General features: G+C 43.6%; 1 protein-coding gene across 3 annotated transcripts in view; it reads right to left on the bottom strand.

Moving 5' to 3' along the window:
• Positions 1-15877, bottom strand: part of LOC117886182 (peroxidasin homolog) — a 64070-nt gene extending 48193 nt beyond the window's left edge. For all 3 annotated transcript variants that reach the window (XR_004647892.1, XM_034787843.1, XM_034787844.1), the window contains exons 1-2: positions 15584-15877; positions 8057-8128 (exon numbers count right to left, since the gene is read on the bottom strand). Coding sequence is in view for 2 of the 3 variants with exons in the window: in XM_034787843.1 (XP_034643734.1) it covers positions 8057-8128; positions 15584-15849 (338 nt within the window). In the remaining variant the exon portion in view is untranslated. The remainder of the gene's footprint in view (positions 1-8056; positions 8129-15583) is intronic.
• Between the last annotated feature and the right edge of the window lie 5469 nt (positions 15878-21346).

The raw sequence follows: 21346 nt of genomic DNA, 5'->3' as shown, positions 1-21346 counted from the left end.
AAATTCCACTGCAGCCAGAGGAAGGGATGGCTGTTGCAGCTTGATGGGAAAAACAGCCATATCGTGGGTGATTTGGTAAAAGGCCGTTGTCAGTTTGCAAAGTCAGTCAGTCACTCCTCTGCACCATCCATGTGGGATGCCAGCAGACTCTGAACCTCGGACTGGCAGCCATAGGCGCCAACTTCCCCTCTTTTCCGTGGGTGCTCGACCCCACCTCTGCCCCCATCTACACTCCATCCCTTCCATAAGGCCCCGCCCCCCTCTTCCCCACCCCCATTCCAACCCCTTCCCCAAATCCCTATCCCGGCCCCACCTCTTCCTTGCCTCCTTCCTATAGCACGCCATGTTCCTGCTCTTTCCCGACTCCCGGAGCATGCTAACGCTGCCAAACAGCTGTTTGGCGGCAGCCAGGCAGGAAGCGCTGAGAGGTAGGCGGAGGAGCGGGGACACGGCATGCTCAGGGGAGGAGGATGTGGGGCGGGGGGTGAGCGGAGCATGGCTGTCGGTGGGTGCAGAGAACCAACTAATTTTTCCCCATGGGTGCTCAAGCTCCGGAGCGCCTATGCTGGCAGCACTAAAAGTAGGGGTCTCTGCCACTTGAACTAAAGGAGTAATGCCTTTCTTTGGTAGCAATACTACTCTTAAACCTCTCAGGTGGACCAGCCATGAGAGGGAGACATGACACACACTGTGCTCCTCTGTTGTGTGCATAACCTGAAAATCAGCTGTTGGATTCAAGAAATATTTATCCCAGGCTGCACTTCAGCCAAGAGAAATCAAAGCCCTTTTTAGCTTTCAACTTGTTCCAAGCGATTGGGCAGACAGAGGAAGACGCTGGAAGCAGCTTGGATGGATGGACCCCTTCCTCAGCAAGTCGTTGGATTTGTTGCTGCCTGGGTTTATTTTTCCCATCTGAACGCTTTCCCCCTTAGTGCCGCTTGGATGCTGGTGAAGTTGCTTGTCAGCTACTCTCCACACAGTCTGGTTAGTCATTTTCTGCTGCTTCAGATGGCCACAGGGTGTTTTCTGGGCAAAATTTGCAAGCCCGTTCCTCTGTTTGATAGGAAGCAGCGAGCTGTAAGGTTGTCCCAGAGAGAAACTTGCATGTGCAGTTCCAGGGCTTGCTCATATTTCTTTCCTCAACAGTAGCCTTGCCCAACTCTGGCAAATGGTTACATTGGCACCCCAATGCAAAAGTTTGTGTGTACACGGGCATGCACGCAGAACCGTGTTGCCTAGAGGGCAGAGAAATCATTATCTTCTTTCCCTAAGCCAAGGACAATTCATTTGGGAGACTACCTAGCAGCACTTTCACTGAATGCCTGATCTTTTAATCACTAACGTATTTCTAAAAAGTTTGCCCCGCCGAGCAACCTTTTCTCGGTAGGCGGTAGATGAGAGGCTGCTACCAATCAAACAGATAAGAAGGCCAGTTCAGCCATCCTAGCCCTCTCCAGCTGGGCTGGACCACATGCCCTCATTTATTGGAGCCTGAAGCAGAACCCAAGGAATTAGGGACTGGAACAGCAGAACTCTTGTACATTTCACTGCCCTGTCTACTCACAAGTAGCTGGTCAGGCAGGTAGAGTAGATCTGCACGCAAGCCTACCAAAGTAAAGGTGAGGTGTGTGTTTCCAATTTTAGGCCTGCCAGCCTGAAGATTGTCCCTCTGAAAGTAGCTTGGCTGTCTCATTTTGCTTCCTGCCGAACATCTGTCCACATCGCAAAGCCATGACCTAATTTGGAATGAGTTGGTTTCTTTACTCAGGACAGCTCCAGGGCTGGAAGAGCAGGGAGCTCATCGCACCTAGATTGAGGTGATTTGGCAGGATTGTGTGGAAAAAGTCTGCGTGGCTTTGTGATAAGATGCACACCTGTCTAAGGTCTCTCTGTCTCTACCTAGGCATTCATTCCACACTCCTCGCCCTATCTAAGTCCCTTGCAGAATGACACGAATCCACCATGTTGGCCTTTTCTCCTGATTGCTCTTGGTAGTTACATATCCCATGGTGCTATTTGCAAGATTAGGAATATTGGTCCTGGTGTTCTAGACAAGTAATAGCTTCAGCAGTTACATTTCACCTACCTTTATTTACCAGTCACTTTAATTGGATAGGTATTGCCTCTTTGTTTCCTGTCCTTTTCATTGCTGCGTTTTATTGCTGGCCTAGTATCACAGCTGCCCCAGACCAGCACAGATGTAGCTGAATTTCAGCAGTACAGAAAGTGCAGTGATTATTGCATGGGATCCGCAAGCACATTGTATCTGACCTTCTGAAAGGTGCTATATAAAATCAGTACACCATCCTAATAGCACCTACCTACCCATTGCCTGATTTCCAGCTAGCATTACGAGTCCCTCGCTTCCAGGAGGATTAAGTTCAGCTGCAATTTAATTTTAACTCTGGGAAAGGGGGGAAGCGAGAGAGTGACCCGTAGCCATGCCTGGGGGGGGTTGAAGTTTTAGTTGGCCTGGGAGCGGAGCAGACAGTTGTTGGAACGTATAATGTGCCGGAGCTAGATGGGCACGGACAGCACAAGTTCTCTTCCAGTCCATTTGACTCAACCCAGCTCTGCTGCCAGGGATCAACACACAGCAGACTGACTGCATCAGCTTTGCACAGCCTATGCCATCAGGAGAAGGAAAGAAATCCTGATTTAGAGGTTTTTGCAGGGTGGGACTAGGGACAACATGTGCCCGTTTTAGCACCACATGTGCCTGAGAACTCCCGTGGCTGTGCTGAAGCCTCTGATTAATTTTACCACATGCTCCCCACGAAGACCTGCAGTATGGCCAATTCCACCGCCGAGGGGTGGCACACAGCTCTGTTCCCCAACCCGTCAGGACAAGTTATTGTGACAATATCGCATGTCACCATAAAGCCTCCTATGACCACTGCTTACTACTCTAATTATAACTGTCCCACTGCCACATTGTCCTTCCCACACCTGTTTGCTGTAACCAGCCGTTGTCTTTTGCCAGACTAGAAGCTCTTTGGACCAGGGACTGCCATTTCATTAGGTGTCTCTACAATGGGGGCCCCAGACATTCAGGACCGGCTCCAGGCACCAGCCGAGCAAGCTGGTGCTTGGGGTGGCAGCTTGTAGGAGGTGGCATTCCGCCCAATCCTAGGGCGCCACGGCCGCTTTTTTTTTTGGTTCCGCTCCGGCCGCCCTGTAGGGGGCAGCGGCGCAGAGGATGGGAGTGCCCTGCAGCAAGCCCGGCAGGGAAGCCCGCGTCCTTCCCTCCCAGCTGACTGGAGCGGTGCAGAGCCCTCCCGGCAGGGGGCATGGCGGGAGGGGCTGCGTGGCAGCGCCCCGCTGAAGCCCTGGCTGCCCCCCTTCTCTCTCTGCCCCCGCTCCCTCCTCCTCCCCCCACTAGCCGGGGCATATCTGCAGGGCAGGGAGTCCCTCTGCACCCACGCTCCGGCCGTGCCGCAGGGTGTTTTTTTTTTTTTTTTTTGCTTTGCTGTTCTGGCCGCCACGGTTTTCTTTTTCTTTTTTTTTTTTGCTTGGGTCGGGCAGAAAGCCAGAGCCGGCCCTGCAGACATTAATTGGGGTTCTAGTTGCTCCAACAAATAATAGGATAGTATTGAGAGCTATTGGGGGTATCTCACAAGTTGTGGCATGTGACGGGTGTGAAATTAATCGGTGCCCGATTACAGGTCCTCAAGCACAGGGCTGGATTACCAGCATTCTCCACGCAGCACTGAAATCTGGCACACTGGTAGATCTGACTAGAAGAAGCTTCCACAGTACCTATGCTGGCGCCAAGCAATGCCGGCTCTTCTTAGTAAGGCCAAGGACTGGAACAGCACAGGTCAGAAATCAGGACAACCAAGCTCTGCGTAAGGGGGGACGTGACCTTGCACTGCATTTGGCTCTGGCTATCAGAGCTCACTTCCTCCAACCCTGTCATTCACACAATTGATCCACCTATCCAGGGCTATTAAGAGCCCAGAAACCTAAGCCAACTACTTTAGCTCCAGTTCCCATTAGGAACAGGCCTGGGTAAATAGCTACATGGTACCAGCACGAACAGGAGTCTATCCATTGACTTCACTGGCCTTTGGATAAGATCCTAGGATATATAAATATTTAATGATTGCATCATGTTAATTCCAAACATACTAGCTCCCAATGCTCCACAAAGGGGGAAGCATGTGGCAGATTGCTTGATTTTTCTGACCGAGGCAAACACACACACTGTAACACTGTCTTATCTTGCCAGGATCTCCCTCGTCCAATGTACAACAGGCTTCTTGGCTGGGCTAGATAACAGAAGATCTTATATTAAAGTATAAACAAGATGGCTCAATTAAGCAAAAGCAGCCCCATGACAATACTTTCCACTGAGTGCACTTGAACTGGAACGAGAACGAACAACTTCTCTCGCTTAGCACAGAGCACTTAGCACACAGGAATAAAAAATTACACTCTCTCGTGATTTTGTATTTGTATTACAGCATGCCTACAGAGTCCAACCAAGATCGGGGCCCCATTGTGCTGGCTGCAGTGCAGATGCAGTCCCTGGCCCCCAAAATTTACCATCTGTAGAGATGAGACAAAGGGCCAGAGAAAGGAATCAGATTATCCCCCTTTTACAAGATAGGGATTGAGGCAGAGAGAGATTAATAGTGAAATCTTGGCTCCATTGACGTCAATGTCACCCCAAGAGAACTGAGCTCGGTGGTCCAGTGGCTAGGAGACTGAACTGGGAGTCAGGAAAGTTGGGCTGTATATTCCTGGTTCTGCTAGTGATCTGCCTTGTGGCCCGTGGTGAAATCTCTGTGCCTCTTCCCATTCCTTGTCTGTATAGACTAAGCTCTTGGGGGCAAGGACGGTCTCTCAGGGAGTGTTTATACAGTACACTGCACATTGGGGCCTCTGCTACCAGACTGAATCCCAGTCCAGTAACGTAACGATTTATTTACAGTAAAGATGGGAGGAAGCCCCAACTATCAGATCCAAATTTTGGAGGAAGTTCGAAGGGTCTGTTTGAATCCAGGGCTTTTGGTTTGGCTCATTAGAGAGTTAAAACTCGTCTGGAAAACCTGGACCCTGATCCAAACTTTGTCCAAGTGCTGGGATCCCAGGTTTTTGGTCCGACCCATGTCTTCTAAGTAATATACATAAGGCTTACTCAATCAAAATCTGCTTTTCCACCTCAGGGTGAAATGATAGCCAGACACTGGGATGTTCTTTGCATTACAATGAGAGCTTGTATTAAACAACTCAGAAATATGTATTTAAACTTTCCATAACATGCCAACAAGCGAACCCAGGGCCTGCTGCAAGGTGCAGGCTGCAGCTCATCCTCTGCAGTGTGGTCATCTCACCTTCCAAGGTGGAGGGTGACCATTGCTGCCTGCAGCCACATCCCACGTCCTTATACAACCACACACACATCCCTGCTGCCACCCCTCGACTGAAATCCTCCCAGTGGTACATGTTACTCTCTGTGGGAGGAGGGATTGGATGAAGGATTTGAGGACTTGTTTCTAGCCAAGACTGCCCACCCTAAAAGCTTCCTAGCACTTGTAGGGCACATTTACGAGCATCTCCACAACACGGTGAGCGGTACTTAAATGGCGATTCCTGCTCCCACTTTGCAGATGAGGAAACTAAGGCAGAGAGGTTAAGGGACTTTCCAAAGGCCACACTACAAATCAGTGGCACAGCCAGAAAGAGCTAGTTCTAACTCCCAAACCTGTACCAATAGCCTCTTGTTACAACACAGTCAAGAAGAACAAGGAGTTTGGTGTTGACTTCACCCCTCATGCAGGACCTGATGTGGACAACACCTGCCCCATACCCTGTGTTTGCTCAACTGATTGCATCTGCAAAAGCCATCTTGCAAAATGGGCACTGAGGCCCCAGCTATGCAACTGCCAAGCAAAAGTCTGGGGTTTGCATACTTACCCATGTCTAGCAGATGGCTACCAACCAAGCAAAAAGCACTTAAAAATCCCCAGCCAGACCCCCACCTCCATATCATGAGATGTATTTTTAAAAAAAAACAACTTCAGATTCATTTTATTTGTCTGCTGGTTTCTGAGTCTTTAGAATACATTTTCCTTCATGGGTTCCAGATTTTTCATGCAACCATGAGGACTAGAAACTTAAAAAAACAAACAAAAAAAAAGAAGTAGAGATTCATAGAATCATAGAAATGTGGGGCCTGGATTCTCAGGTAATCCCTTAATTCTATGAGATGGGACTGTAGGAAAGATGCAAGTACCAGTTGCGAGACTCACAAAAAAATCATGAGAGTTGGTTGATGTCCATAATTCAAGGCTGGCTGAAAACCTCTTTCCTTTCCACCTGGTTTGCTCTGGCTCAGAACCTCTAGAGGAAGGTTTCTGCAGGATGCATGTGGTTTGGCCAACCGGCTCCAATGACAGGAACAAACCAAGTCAATAATGAAGTGGTTCTTTCTGATAAAGACACCAGACACTAAGAACACAGGCAGCCTCCCCTCACAAACTAAACTGAAATCCTTATTGCATGGATCTTCCTGCCACAATCCTTTCACTACCCTGGTTCTCTAGACTGGAGAGTTTAGGCTTCTCAAGAGGCCAGACTGGGAATCTGATTGAGGTTTTCTTTTTAAGTTTAGATCCAAGAACACAAAAACCTGGCCACAAAGTCATTCTGAAAAATGCACTTGGAGCTTTCCTCTTGGTATTCATTACAACTACAACAAAGGCTTCTATAATTTCCTTTAATTCAAGTACGGAGGGGGAGGTTGTCAGTGAATGGTTCAGTAGCAAATCTTGCTGAAGGCTCTAATAAACCGATGGGTATTGTCAGAGGCCAAAGAATATGGAGTCCCCGTTCCTGAATGTTATAAACTAGCAAGCCCCAGAACGACGCTTCAAGTACAAAAGGTCAAATATTAATAGGAACCAGAGATCTCTACAATGCAAAACATGCGCTGTTACAATAAAGGCTCCCCAAACCAAACTAAGGTCAGTCCTACCCTGTGGAACAAGTAGCAAGGTCTATTCTGGCTCACAAGTAAGACTATAGTGAAGGGATTGTGGTCGAATTCCCACCGGCACTAGGAGGGGCAATGGGAAGTGCTAGACTTGGAGTGAGCACCAGCAGCTCGGCAGAACACACTTATTTTAGTGCAGCTAGTGAAGGCAAAGATAGTATGTGGATATTGGTTCTTCATCTCACACTAGGGTTACAGAATATCACAGAGTAACTGGAGGGTAACCACCCAAGAGTGGTATGTGCACAGGGTGTCCTGGTCTTCAGCTGTGTAGCTGAGGCAGGCAAGGGGGGTGGGATGGGGAAAGATAGCTTTAAGCCACTGCTCTGTTCATCTGTTCCTGGGTCAGCCAAGGCCAAAACTGTCCTTAGGGGCTTCTCTAAGCTCTACTGGCTGTACGTGTCCTAGGCAGCTGGCAGGATGCACCACGAGAAAAGACAGTTTCATTGCTCAAATGGAAGTCATTAAACTCCAGCTTTCACTGAAAATGATAAGAAATGTTGCCTGGGTTGGACTGGGGGGAAAATTGTATGCAAAGAATTTAGCTGCATCCCACAGCTCTGGGCACAGCTAAACAAACCCACAGGACTGATATCTTCGCTAAGCCATTAGGAGTGGCCAATGCATTTATATAGCAGTTAGACGTATGGCACATACTCTTTATCTAACCCAAACATCTTTAGTCCATTATATGTCTAAGCTCCCCCAGCCCAGAGAATGGTGCCTGTCACATTGGCACTAAACTACCTGTTTGGTTCCTGTAATGATCGGGGCAGACAGCACCTCCACCAACAGGTGGACCTGCATCTTTATCTTCATGCTAAGTTATCTTGTTTTGATATTATGCTGCTATCTTGGTTCATGGGGGCTAGGAGGAAATTAACTCATGAGTGAACATGCTGGAGTTGTTACTTGCAGTGTTCCAATAACTCCTTTAATTTCTAAAAGCGAGAATTACATTGCAAAACCAAGAGGGTCTCATGTTTCTGATTTCTTCCATTCTCCGTACCATGACCACACTAAGATTGGGCGTCTTTTAAGATGGGGGCAACTTACAGTGTGTTGAGGTTCTTCAGTCTCCTGAAGGCTCCAGGTTGAATCTCTTTGATGCGATTGAAGCGTAAATCCCTGAAAGTGAGAGGATATCAGTCAGTGTACATCTGAGAGCGAGATTATCCATTAGCAACGAACATCATTAGCTGTCCTGGTGCTTTAGACCTCAGCATGTGAGGCCTAAAGTTGCTTGAGAAACTACATCAGATGAATAACCCTTTCTGGGATGATAGAGTGGCTACCACTGTTTGCTGAGGCAGTCTGAGCTTCCCTAGATTTATGAGCTCCACCTTCATTTCTTAAGAATCTGACACATAGTTGCCACATTTTGAAAGGAGTCAGGTGATCAATTGCATAAGTTTGTAACACGCAATTACTCTGATTGCTAGTGGTTAATGTTCTGTGATTACCTGTGCAATTACCAAACTTGCATGCACAAAATGTGGTAACTGCACATGCAACTTGGGCAAACCTAACTAAAGCATAAACTTTGCCCCTCGTTGCCAGAATGCAGGTGGGTCTATTTTTAGAGACTCATAACAAGGATTCGGGATTTCCAAATGGGCACGGAGGCCAAGTTTCCAGCTGCAGGTGCACAGAGGAGCACACATGAAACCCTACATTTGCAGGCAGACTCCCTCATGTGCGCATGCACTGTCTTTGCAAACACATTGCCTGAAATGGAGCTGCACATGCTGGTGTATACAAGCATGCACACAGTTTTGCGGACACTCTTACTAAAGCGCAGGGCCAAAATTTTGGCCCTAAAATGGTCAAATCTGACTGAATAGCCTCATCCAGTTAGCATTTCAAATGAGCTCCAAAGTGCTGCCGGACTCAAAGGCTTCTCCCATTCTGCATTTTCAGTTCGTGCCATTTCATTTAGAACTAGCAGAGTCCATTGTCGCAAACTTAAAGGGCTCTCTGTGTAACTGCACTGACTTGGACCCTAAAACATTACATGTTGACTGCTTATTAGATAAAATAAGTGCTAAGTAAAGAAGTAGAAACAATTCTACAGGGAACGTGCATCCATTTGGCGCCTTTCATTGTCCAATGCGCTATGGCAAATTTTGCCTTTACTGCTGTAAAGGGCCGTAGTTAGGACCAGGAGACTGGGTTGAAATACGTGGATAATCTCGCATTTGCCATAGAAATACCAACACACCTTCCCCGGTGAAGTTCACCCGGGGAAGCATGAAGAATGATGGATGATAACAAGGGGATTTGAAATCAGATAGTAACAGTCCAACCTGAGGAATTATGTTGTATTGTTTCTGATCCTGTCAGCTGTTAGCAGAATAATCCTTCCCGAAATCAGTATGTTGAATCATTAACAATGAGAACATACAAAGCAATCAATGGCTTCAGGAATCAGTTTTCATTTGTATTTAGTTAATTTATGCTTTTACATACACACATCACTAGGTTACCTAGGCAATTAACCAACTGCAAGTCATTTATTGCAAGAATATTGCAATGCCACAGAAATTATTGCTAGCACTGAATTTACTTTAATGTAACACCTTTCACACGCAAGGTGCTTTACACAGCAATGGATTAGATTTTGGTAGTTCTCGGACCATTCACCCCAGAACTGGCTGAGCAGATGTCAGCTGCCCATCTGTTATTAGCAAAGACATGACAGCAGAGGCTGTTTTACCAGAGTTAATGGCTAGGACATGGGGATTATCCCCGACATTTCTTGGGGAAGGGAGCAATTAGGCACTGTTTTTAAATGAACTTCTTGGTGGCAGAAAGAGGCAGAGTGATGGCCCTGGATACTGACTTCTTCCATTAAGCCCCAGGACAAGAGCGGCAGCAGTCTGCCAAAGGGCATTAGCCCTGCCACGAAGGGAAAACAAGCTGGGCCAGATGAAAACGGAGTCTTCACGGCTCATTCAGTTCTTGGCTTCTCAGCTCAGGCGGCCACTTGCACACCTCAGTTCACTTTCATCTCTAGAATTCAGTGATTTACAATGGTGGATGAGCATTGCTATCCCCGTTTTACAGCTAGGGAAACTGAGACACAGGGAGGTTAACAGCTGTGTTTTCCAAAATGGCTGCTAATTGTGGGGTGGCCCAATTTGAGATACTGGGGCCTGACTGTCCAAGGGGCTGAGTACCTGCAGATCCATTGGATGCAAATGCAGTTAAAGTACCATTTCAGTGAGACCCAACTGTTGTATAGTCCTTATGCTGCCCCTCTGCACCGGGCTGAACTTTACTCAGCATTGAAGAGATCTTAATTAACATGCATTAGCGCTATGAAAATTTATACCAGCTGAGGATCTGTCCCTCTAAGGATACATCTGCACAGTGAAAGCTAAGCATGGGCTAGTCTACCCGAGCACACCATGGTATCAGTAAAGACACTATAGGCGGAACAAGCCCAACATGAACCTTGGGTACATATTTGGCTTGCTAACCTGCACTGCAGCTTGTGCGATCTCAACTGGGTTCAAGCTAGCTTGAGCGGGCTATCCTGTGCACAGCTTTTGATGTGGACACACCCTAAGTCTCCAAGGCCTTGCAGAGTTGCACTGGTTTAGCTAACGGTGCTAATTTAAGCTCATTTAGTAAAATGGGTGCATGGATGCTCATTTTGGTTTAAACCAGGATTAATGTGGTTTAGTTTAAGTCAATTAGGCATCTGTTTATGCCAAACCAGAATAAGGCCCTCACACCAAAATAAGTGTCCAGGCATCAGTGTATCTAAATTGGTTTAAAAATAGATTGAGGTTAGGCAGGTGCAACTTTCTTGTGTAGACCAGGCCTGTGAGACAAGGGGAAATATTTGTCGGTAGCAAGTATCAGTAAACCAGATTACATTTAAGGATGAAAATGCAGGAAAAATCAAATATAGCCAGTGTTGAGAGCCTTGCGCTATAGAGCCAGCTGTTGTTCTCTTTTGAATTTACTGCTGGACTGCTTAACTTTAAGGGTCTACAGAGAGAGGGGAATACTGGTAACACTTTAATTAAAATCCGGAGCTATTCCTGAGACCAGTCTTCCTAAATTGCTCAGCACCAGATTTTCTGTGCTCCGCACCCACAATTGGGCCCAGATTCTCCCAGCGGCTCCCATTGTGACACTTAGGACAAGAATTTCATAACTCAGCAGCCAATATGCAGAGCTCGTTTGGAAATCTGGCCCTGGTCTGTGGATGTTAGTGTGATGAAATGGCAGCCGTTTAAACAGAAGATGGCATTTCAGGCCATAACCACCTCGCTCAGTTTCCCACACAACACAGAATTTCTAGGAATTAGTTCAGTAGTAACTAAAAATGTATTTCACTTTCCTTTCATACCATTAACACTTTGACTTGCCTTTGTCTGCAGCACCCCAGACAGAATAAATATTTGGCCCTGAGACAGATTTTCAAATTGGCAGATTACACGGCCAACTGCTGACCCAAGTGATCCCAGATAATTTGATCTATTAAGTGAGAACAGCAGCTAGGGGCTCTCTTCTGCAGGGAGGAGATTACAGTCTGATCCTAATCAAACCAGATCAGCCTCTTCTCGGAATTCATGTCCGCAAGCAGCAGGGCTCCCTCAATGAATTGGATCTTGCCCATATGTTGACTGTTCAGACTTTGCCCAAATCACATAAAGCCCGCTCTCCCCTCCTCCTGAGCTCCTGAAAACATGCACCGAATCTGATCCAGGAGCAACAAAAGGAAGTTTCAGAAGCACAAAGGTAAATTTATCCCCATCAATGGGTCCAACAAGGAGACATAGACTTTCTTAGTCTAAGATGAATTGCTGCTGCATGCCTTTATATTGATTCATTAGTAGAATCTGTTCCGCTTGTTTCGAGCCACAGCCCATAGATCTTTACTCTGCCTGTGCACACACATGCAAATAGAGGCACTTGCTTAGAGAAAGATGATGATTTGCTTCACCCACCCACTACTGTAACACTGCCACCTCTCTGAGGAAATGCGGCAGCTGTATAAACAGCACACAGAAATTCTATGCTTTATTTCAGGACAGCAAGAGGAAAGAAGATTCTGCTGAAATTGCAGGGCAGAGGTGGAGTAGTGAGGCAGAATACAAGTACCCAAGTTAGAATTTGGTAACCACTGCCCTTACAAAGAGCATCTTGGGATCTTCGTCACCATAAGATTTTCCATCTCACTTGAAAGATGCAGAAGTGCTTCCCAAGGGAAAAGAGTGATTGTTGAATCATCTTTCCTATTTTCCTTCTGATAAACTGAGGTTTTCAGAGAGAAAATTCTGATCTACACTGAAGGGTTTAATTCTGAGGGCTATTTACATAGCCTAAATAAAGAGGATGAACTGGAAAGAGATAACACTTTGTATTAAACATATATGTGTAATATACCGAGAGGAAGTTAACTGCTCAATTCCCCCACATTCCCCCCAGTCCACCCATGCAACAGAAATTTTGGGCAAGAGGATAGAAACAACGTGAATGGAGCAGCACTTCCAACAAGGACACATTTGCTCAATATGGTTTCTTAAGGCAAATATGCTAAATTTTTATATCACAACTTTTATCCCCAGTGATCCCAAAGAGTTTCACAAACTACATGCATACATGATTCACCCACTAAATGCAGCCATGTCTGGGGAGGAGAACAGCAGCTGAGACAGTATGCTGCAAAAACAGCGAGGGAAGGCAAAATTTCAGATTGGACAGACACAGAAAATGCATAATTAGTGACAAACTCCGTGAAAGGGAGGTGGACTGACTGGATCATCTTCAATTCATGCCAGCAACGAGTTCAGGTCACAGAAGCTGCATGTTCTTTCCTTCTACCCTGAGTTAAATTTTGTAGCACATAACTCAGAAGTAGCTCTACATATAATGCAAAGGAGAATAATCCATGTATAATATGATTGGAATCCATTAGCCTCCAGCTACAGGGAACTTCTTCCCACTGGTGCCTTCTCCCCATACCAACATGTTTCATAGTTTATGGTTGGAAATGTCATGCTATAAAACAAATGGCTTAGAAGGTTAAAGACCTATTGAAATTTTCGGCGTGTATGTTTCACAGCTGTTGCCTTCTTTGGGCTGTTGGCTAAACGAACCGCCTTAGTCCCAGTGGTAACCAACAAATCACATCTGGCAAATCCCGTTCCAGTGGAATGGACGACAGCCAAAATACATTTGCAGTTATACATCACGCATTTTTATAGCTTACTTATCTGTACACATGTAGCCATTACTGCCATCATGTTCCATACTCAGAATAAAATGAACAGACTTCATTACCAAATATTCCACTGCTAAAGCCAGACACTGGGGCCAGATCCTCAGCTGCACCCAGCTGCGGGGGATGAGAATCAAAAGGAGCCAGTAACAGCTTATCAATCCTGGGGATTGATCTAAGTCAGTCTTGGGATCACCTATATCAGGCTAAGGGCTGCTCTAAGTTACACCAGCTGGCTAAAGCTCCCCAAGGGCCATCCTGTAGCAGGAGATTGCTGCAGCACAGTCTGTGCTGGCCACAATTCCTCCCGCTTCCCTACACTGGGTGCTCGAGAGAGAGAGAGAGAGAGTGGCACTGGAGCCAACTACACTGGATCTACACCACCCATCACTGCCTCCATCAGAGGAATGCCCATCTTGGGACTTGCAGCTGCTTTCGATTTTATAGCGGCACAGACAGAGCTGGGGCCCAGGATCTGGGTGTTCGTATTTGTATTTCATACCAGTACGGTCTGTTCATATCAAACTATGACTTATGAACATAATTCCATATTTTTTACTCCAAATAAGAACTTCATGATCTGGCTGTTAATTTTGCCAGACCTCTGGATGCTCCTCCCACAGATGCAGTGTGCCTTCTCCTGAGAGGAAGAAGTATGACTGTGTCATAAAAATCTGGAACAGTTGGCGTTTTTAAGATGTACCTTTTGATCGTTGGCAACTTTTAAACAGCATGTGAATTATTAAACATTTTAATAACAGATAAAACAGAAAGCCGCCTCTTAGGACTATGCATTTCAATTAGATTATAAAATCCTCAGGACGGCCAGAGAGCCAGTGTATTTTTTTATTTGTATATCTTTGCAGTCATCTATGAACAACAGAGAATATTTAACTTGGCTCAGGTAATCCATAAAGATTTATCAATATGAACCTTGCTTTTAATTAGATGGACCACATTGGATTGAGCCACAAATCTTCCTCAGAAAGTGTCTGAAATATTAAACGCAGTGCAGGAATATACATCAAAATGGGATGGCTCTTATTTAATTTGACATCTGGGCCCAAGCCTGAATAATCCCGTTCAGATCTCAGTAGTTTGCTACCTTTGCCTGTCACATTAACCCAAATAACTAGATTTTTTAAGCTTTTAGACATGCAAAAAGTACCAGGAGTAGTAGTAGTAGTAGTGTGAACTGCTAACATTTGAACCACTGTGTTGTCTAACCACTCTCAGGGCGGGAATATGTCATAGTGGTTAAAATGCCAGTGGCTGATGGCATACTGTCTCCTGCAGTGGTCCCATTGGTGCCAGGAGTAAAGCTGCACTAGTAACAACAGTGGAAAAATTTTAGGGAGAAAAAGCTAAGATAGACACCCCAGCTGAGATCAGAATTTGGTCCATTAGAGTCACATGAAAGTGATCCTCAGCTAGTTAATTTGAACAAATTCCATAATCAACAGCAACATAACTGAGAACAAAACTATTTATACATCTTTAACAATTTCCTGTCTGCTTTTGACACTGCCCAATTCCTCCAAACCAAGAAATCATATCTGGATAACATGTGTAAAGATACTTTGGTACGGGCTAGATATGTCTTAAAACCATTCTGTAGTTTTAGAATTTACCATTCCTTAAAAGCATAGGAAGTTTGCTCTTCCACATCTATTACCAGAGGTTCTACAGAAGCCCCAGATTGGCCTCAAAAGGCTACATGAACTCCCTCTCTTTTTGTTACTCCAATCTTCCATTGAAATAGGCACAGCCAACAATTCATAGTCTTCCCCACTGTAACCCCCTTCCAAAAAAGTACTATCAACCCAGTGGATTTTCAAGAATGTATAAGGTTTATCACTATTGTTTGGCATCCCAAATAAACCTTCAGTTCTTCCCCTCTCCCTTCCTCCAGTTGGGTCTGGAAAGTAAGAACCTACAGGAAAAAGTAGATAAGGGAATGGAGTTGCATTTATAAGCAAGAAACAAAACCACCGTTTCTTTGCATACACAAAACTGGAACACCCAGTGCCTCCCCATTTCCCCAAAGCTTTCTCTCCAATAGTAAAAGGTGATCTATCGTCTTCCTTTAAACAAACGCTGCTTAGGGGTTAGCTTTGGAGACTCAAAAAACATTTTCTGGTGATCTTAGTTGTTTTTTAGTTTCCCGTAGGTGTCCAGTTAAATATCATTAACTGATGCTAAGTGAGACAATCTCTGAAGAGGTGAGGCTTTTGCAATACAGGCATTCCTGCAGGAAAAGCAAGGTGTAGAAAGCATGGCTTTTCTTTCCTCTCCTCAAAGGCTGATCATGCAAAATAAGCAGTAAAATTAAATCAGCTACTTACAATATGTTTGTCTGAGGTGGAACTTCAGGGATGTTTTCCAGCATCAGATGCATGCATCTTACTGTAGTCCTAAAGCACAAGCAGCGGCTAGGACATGAGCAGGAGAAATCAGGCAAGAGAAGAAAAAGCAAGAAGCCGGGAACAACTGTAGATTTGACCAGCATTGTGTTTGCTGGAGTGTACTTTCCCTGATTCTGAACTGTAGGGAGCTGACAAAAACGTTTCCCAGCCTTGAGGTCCAGGAGGAGGAGGGGACTCATCAACATGTGTTTTCAATTAAATTAAGGCAGTTTGACAGTGTAACCTCCACCCCCTCTGCCATAATGTACATTATTTGAGATCACACTGCTCCCCCACCCTCATTTAAAAGTTTGTACATAGTCCCCCACAATTGATTTTGACTTATTCCCGCCTTGGCTCCCAGCTGGAATAGTAAATTAACTCCTCACGTTCCTCTTTGGCACATTTCCACATTTGTTTAAAAGTGCAAATAACAGCTCTCGGACATCGGTAAAGTCAGCTTTGTAGAGGCGAAAGAAAGGATGGCTTTGTGGCTAAAGCACTGGCCCAGGGCTCAGGAGAGCTGGGTTTAACTTATTCTGCCTGACCTTGGGAAAGTCACGTATTAATCTGTCGCTTAGGGTAGGTCTACACTTCAAGCTGGAGATGTAAATTCCAGCTGGAGGAGACTGCGCTAGTTCTGACCTCTGAGCTGGCATGCTAAAAATAAAGCGTAGACCCAGCACCATGAGTACAGTGCAATGGGTCCCCAATTTCATATGGTGCTACAAATAACAAAATAAATCAGCAATATTCAGCTAAATATAGTGGTGGGTTTGTTCTATACAGTTAGTGGCTAACTAAGATAAATAACCTGAAGATAAACAGTGCTGTAAGGAGCAATCCAGCACAGACTAGGAACGCAAGAGTGAAATGGACTAAATGACCTAACTTGTCATTCCCATCTCTCATTTCTAGGATTCTCTGATTGTTGCAATATGGACTAATTTGATCAACTAATAAAATGCTTTGTTGATGGGATGCCATGCCCCACATGTAAAAAAATATGGCATTTTTTTAAATTGCCTTTTATTTATTGTATAAAGTAACACAATGAACCCAGCGTTGGAAATAGTGATACTAACTATCCAAATTATGGAAATTCAACCCCCTGCGCCCATGTTTTGCATTGTATGAGAAAATTCAGAAGTGAAGGGAAGACCGAATGGTTCTTCATACTGGACATCCAGCCTTTTATAAAAAGCTTAAACTTGGAGTCTGGAAGTTTCATAATGATTTTTAAAAGCGATGTGCAGTTTTAAATTTGTGTATTAAGCATGGAAGTTCATTAGTGGATAGGGCTATTTCAGGAACACTGAACATGGCAAATTTCCAGGCTTCTCTGTCTGCGGGATCCACTGAAAGTTCTTTTTAAGTCAGTAATTGTTTCCACTTTGTAAACTGTAAAATACAATTAAAATGACAACAACATAATTAACAAGAGTCTGATTTAAACCTTCAAAGCCCAGGAAACTAGGGGACGTGAGGATGGCGTTCTAGCCCTAACAGATTTTCTCAACATTAGGCTACAGACATAGGTGTTCTAGAATGCAAGCATGCCAGAATGAGTTAATGGAGTTTTAGCCTTCATCCTGTATTTCCTTGCTTTGTGTGGTTCCCTCTGTCCCCAAGCCTTTTATATTATTTGAGCATTTTACGTTGGGGATTTTTTGCCAGCTTGTTTTTTTTTTTTTTTTTTTAAAGCCATTTTCCCATACTTAATGACCTTCCAAACCAGGGTTTAGATAATATATTCCGGAATGTTACCAAAATAATTCCCCGCAGACACATACACACTAGTTGTAATTCTCTTCGCAGAGACATAATGAACCAACCGTATTATAATAGTTTGTGGCTGCTGCATTATATCTGACCAAACCTTTTAGGTGGTAATCTTATAGTTGATGTTAAAAGTCATTCACTTCCCAGCCAGAAAAAGCAGACATTTTACACCAGGTTTATGGTCTAACCCTCAAGCAATTTTCTGTCTGTTTACATTGGCACCAGTTTGAAAACTAGGCAAATTTGCTGGAAGTCTTCCACCTTTACTCTGTAGACTTGATTTTTGTTTATGAACAGAGTGACCTCTAGTGGCCAACAAAAATCCCTCGTGATTACGTACTGTGAAAGGCTAAAAAATATCCACTTCAGTCTTCATGAAATTCAAACTGCTGGCATCCAAAGAGCAGATAGCCTTAGATTAATGGCAGCTTGAAGTTCTAATTGAAACAAGTTAAATTCCTTCCTTTCTGGGATTTATAAAATAAGGCAACAAGATTCTGATTGAAGTCTTGAGGCCCTGAATGGCATGTATTCTTCTGACTCTGTGGTGGCTCCACATCTCTTCTCTTTCCAATCAGACTGAAATCTGTTGGAGCAGTATAGCATTATAACAAATACTTAGGTGCAGTTCTACTCTGAAAAATTACTGTAAAAAGGCCAAGAAATGTCCCACACTTGTCAGTGTCTTCTAGATCAAGTTTCTTCAGATTACTAAAGTAATATGGTTTTTCTAACCATCAGCTATGAGCTTGGAACCTTTAAAAAAAATCCAGTTTGATTTTAAGAAAATAAGAATGGCCATACTGGGTCGAACCAATGATCCAGCTAGCCATCCTGTCTTCTGACAGTGGCCGGTGCCAGATGCTTCAGAGGGAATGACCAGAACAGGGCAATTATTGAATGATCCATTCCTTGTTGTTCCATCCCAGCTTCTGGCAGTCAGAGTTTAGGGACACCCAGAGCATGGGGTTGTATCCCTGACCATCATGGCTAATAGCCATTGATGGATGTATCCTCCATGAACTTATCTAATTCTTTTTTAATTCAGGTATATTTTTGGCCTTCATAGCATCACCTAGTAGTGAGTTCCACAGCTCGACTGTGCATTGTGTGAAGTACTTCCTTATGTTTGTTTTAAATCAACTGATTAATTTCACTGGGTGACCCCGGGTTCTTGTGTTACATGAAGGGGTAAATGACAGTTCTTCCTCTGCTTTTTCCAGGCCACTAATAATTTTATAGATCTCTATAATAATCCCTCCTCCCATTAGTCATCTCTTTTCTAAAACGAATAGTCCTAATCTTTTAAATCTCTCCTTACACGGAAGCTGTTCCATAACCCTAATCATTTCTCTTACTCTTCTCTGTATGTTTTCCAATTCCAGCATGTCTTTTTTTAGATAAAAAGAAGAACAGGAGTACTTGTGGCACCTTAGAGACTAACAAATTTATTAGAGCATAAGCTTTCGTGGACTGCAGCCCACTTCTTTGGATGCATATAGAATGGAACATATATTGAGGAGATATATATACACACATACAGAGAGCATAAACAGGTGGGAGTTGTCTTACCAACTCTGAGAGGCCAATTAATTAAGAGAAAAAAAACTTTTGAAGTGATAATCAAGATAGCCAGTGACCAGAACTGCATGCAGAATTCAAAGTGTGGGCAAACCACAGATTTATAGAGTGGCATTATGCTACTTTCTATTTTATCATCTCTTTCCTCATGGTTCCTAACATTGTTAGCTTTTCTGACTATCACTGCACATTGAGAAGATGTTTTCAGACAACTATCCTCGATGGCTCCAAGATCTCTTTCTTGAGTGGTAACAGCTAATGTAGACCCAGTCATTTTGTATGTATAGTTGGGTTTATGTATTTCAACATATATTACTCTGCATTTATCATAGGGTTGCCAACCCTATAGGATTGCCCTGAAGTCTCCTGAAATTAAAGATTAATCTTTAATTAAAGATTATGTCATGTAATGAAACCTCCAGGAATATGTCCAGCCAAAATTGGCAATCCTAATTTATCAACAGCGAAGTTCATCTGTCATTTTGTTGCCCAGTCACCCAGTTTTATGAGATCTCTTTGTAACTCTTCACAGTCAACTTTGGACTTAACTATCTTGAGTAATTTTGGATCGTCTGCAAACTTTGCCACCTGTTTACCCCTTTTTCCAGATCATTTATGAATAATTTTCCTGGCTCACACATCTCCCAAAGACATTGCAATCAAAGTTTAATGAATTCCATTGCTAAAGCCAGACTAGAATTCAGTGCACTTTCCCTATAGCTGCCTTGGCTTGGGTAACAACATATTTTGGGCCTTGATCCTGCAATAGATAATATGCAAACATACCAGTGCACCCAGTTGCTATCATCTGCAGAACTGGACCATTAATAACTATACACACAGGGAACAGTTCTGAATAGGAAGATTCTATTCATAGTTACTTTAAAAAAAATCAACCTTCATTTGAAAATGAAGCTGATGTTTGAAATTAATGTCTTCTCCTACTCATTTTGTCTTTTCTGTTTGGAAAAGAGATTGCTGTTGAGGTCTTTATTATGGAACACTAGCCATCATAGCTCCCTTTTGTTTATGTATTTAATTTACCTGTTTGTCCATCAGCATCAAATGATATTCAAAACAAATGTGCAGTCCTGGAAACAAAGTTTGAAACTTAACAGCTGTTGGGAGTGACAGAAGAGAGTTTGTGCACATACTTGTACTCTATGCCCAATAATGGCCAAAACCCATCCCTCTTCCATACAAAAATATTTTGAAATCAGTGGTATATATAATTTATTGTGCTTAGATTGAGGACCTCTATCTCTTCTCCTTCCACAAGACATTAAACTTTGCATTTGAACAATCTGAATGGACAATTGCAAGGGTCTGCCAAAAAAGGCACACAAATACTGGCTTCTGCATACTCCACAAAGAAGAATATCCAGAAATAGTGCAGGCACATTTTCAGTCACCCTTTGAAAATTCAGTCCCAAGAGCATAGATTTTGAATCACCACTTTTGCTAGCAAAATAGGTTGCACGTGTTATTCACCAGTTGGACACCCAGCTACCAGAGCTAGGGCGTTTTTGTACATGTAAAACAAGGGCTTGATTCTGCGAATGCCTAAAGTACTGGCATTATTCAACTAATGCCCAAGTTGTCTCATTGGCTGTGTTTGTAGGATCAGGTCCTAAATGTACAACCAATTTATGCAACAATAATTTACAAGCACAAAAAAAATGTGGCCTTTCATGTCTCTGAGCTCCCATACATATTGTCTTGACACAATACATGATTGTTATTGTATGTAACCAACTGTGAAATTAGTTAGTTTCATAAACAATATTTATTGCAAAAAGTAATTACTATACCTACAAATCAGTCATGTAATATCTTGTTCTTTTTAAAAAAATTACAGGGGGAAAAGGGGGAAACAAAGGAAGAATTATGTAAATATCAAAAACCTATAGGCACTTTATTTATAAATTGATTTCCTCTACGAAGACCAAAGCAGGAGAGGTTATAAGGGAAAAAATAATTTTTGGCACCTACTAGCCTGTGTTAAGTACATTCTGCAGTAAAGATCTGATTCTAAATTAACATTTTTCCATTATTTCTTGTAAACAATTAAAATTATTTTGGGGGTATCAAGAGAAGAAATCAGTTCTTGTGACTAGAAGTCACTATATAATCTTATGCCATCTCAAAAAACAATAAGGAATGAAATAACGAGAACTTTGATATCAATAAATAGGCAGGGATGCAGTATCTTTAAACAAGTGAGATGAGCCCAGCTCTCTTGTTAATATAGGACAGTAGCTCACTTCTATTTTAACAAATTAAAATCAAAATCTGAAGAGGAAAACAAGTTTATCAACTGTATAAGAATAACAACATTAC

The sequence above is a fragment of the Trachemys scripta genome, chromosome 12 (assembly GCF_013100865.1).
Source record: "Trachemys scripta elegans isolate TJP31775 chromosome 12, CAS_Tse_1.0, whole genome shotgun sequence".
Classification (NCBI taxonomy): domain Eukaryota; kingdom Metazoa; phylum Chordata; order Testudines; family Emydidae; genus Trachemys; species Trachemys scripta.
This window is presented reverse-complemented; position numbering and strand designations above follow the sequence as displayed.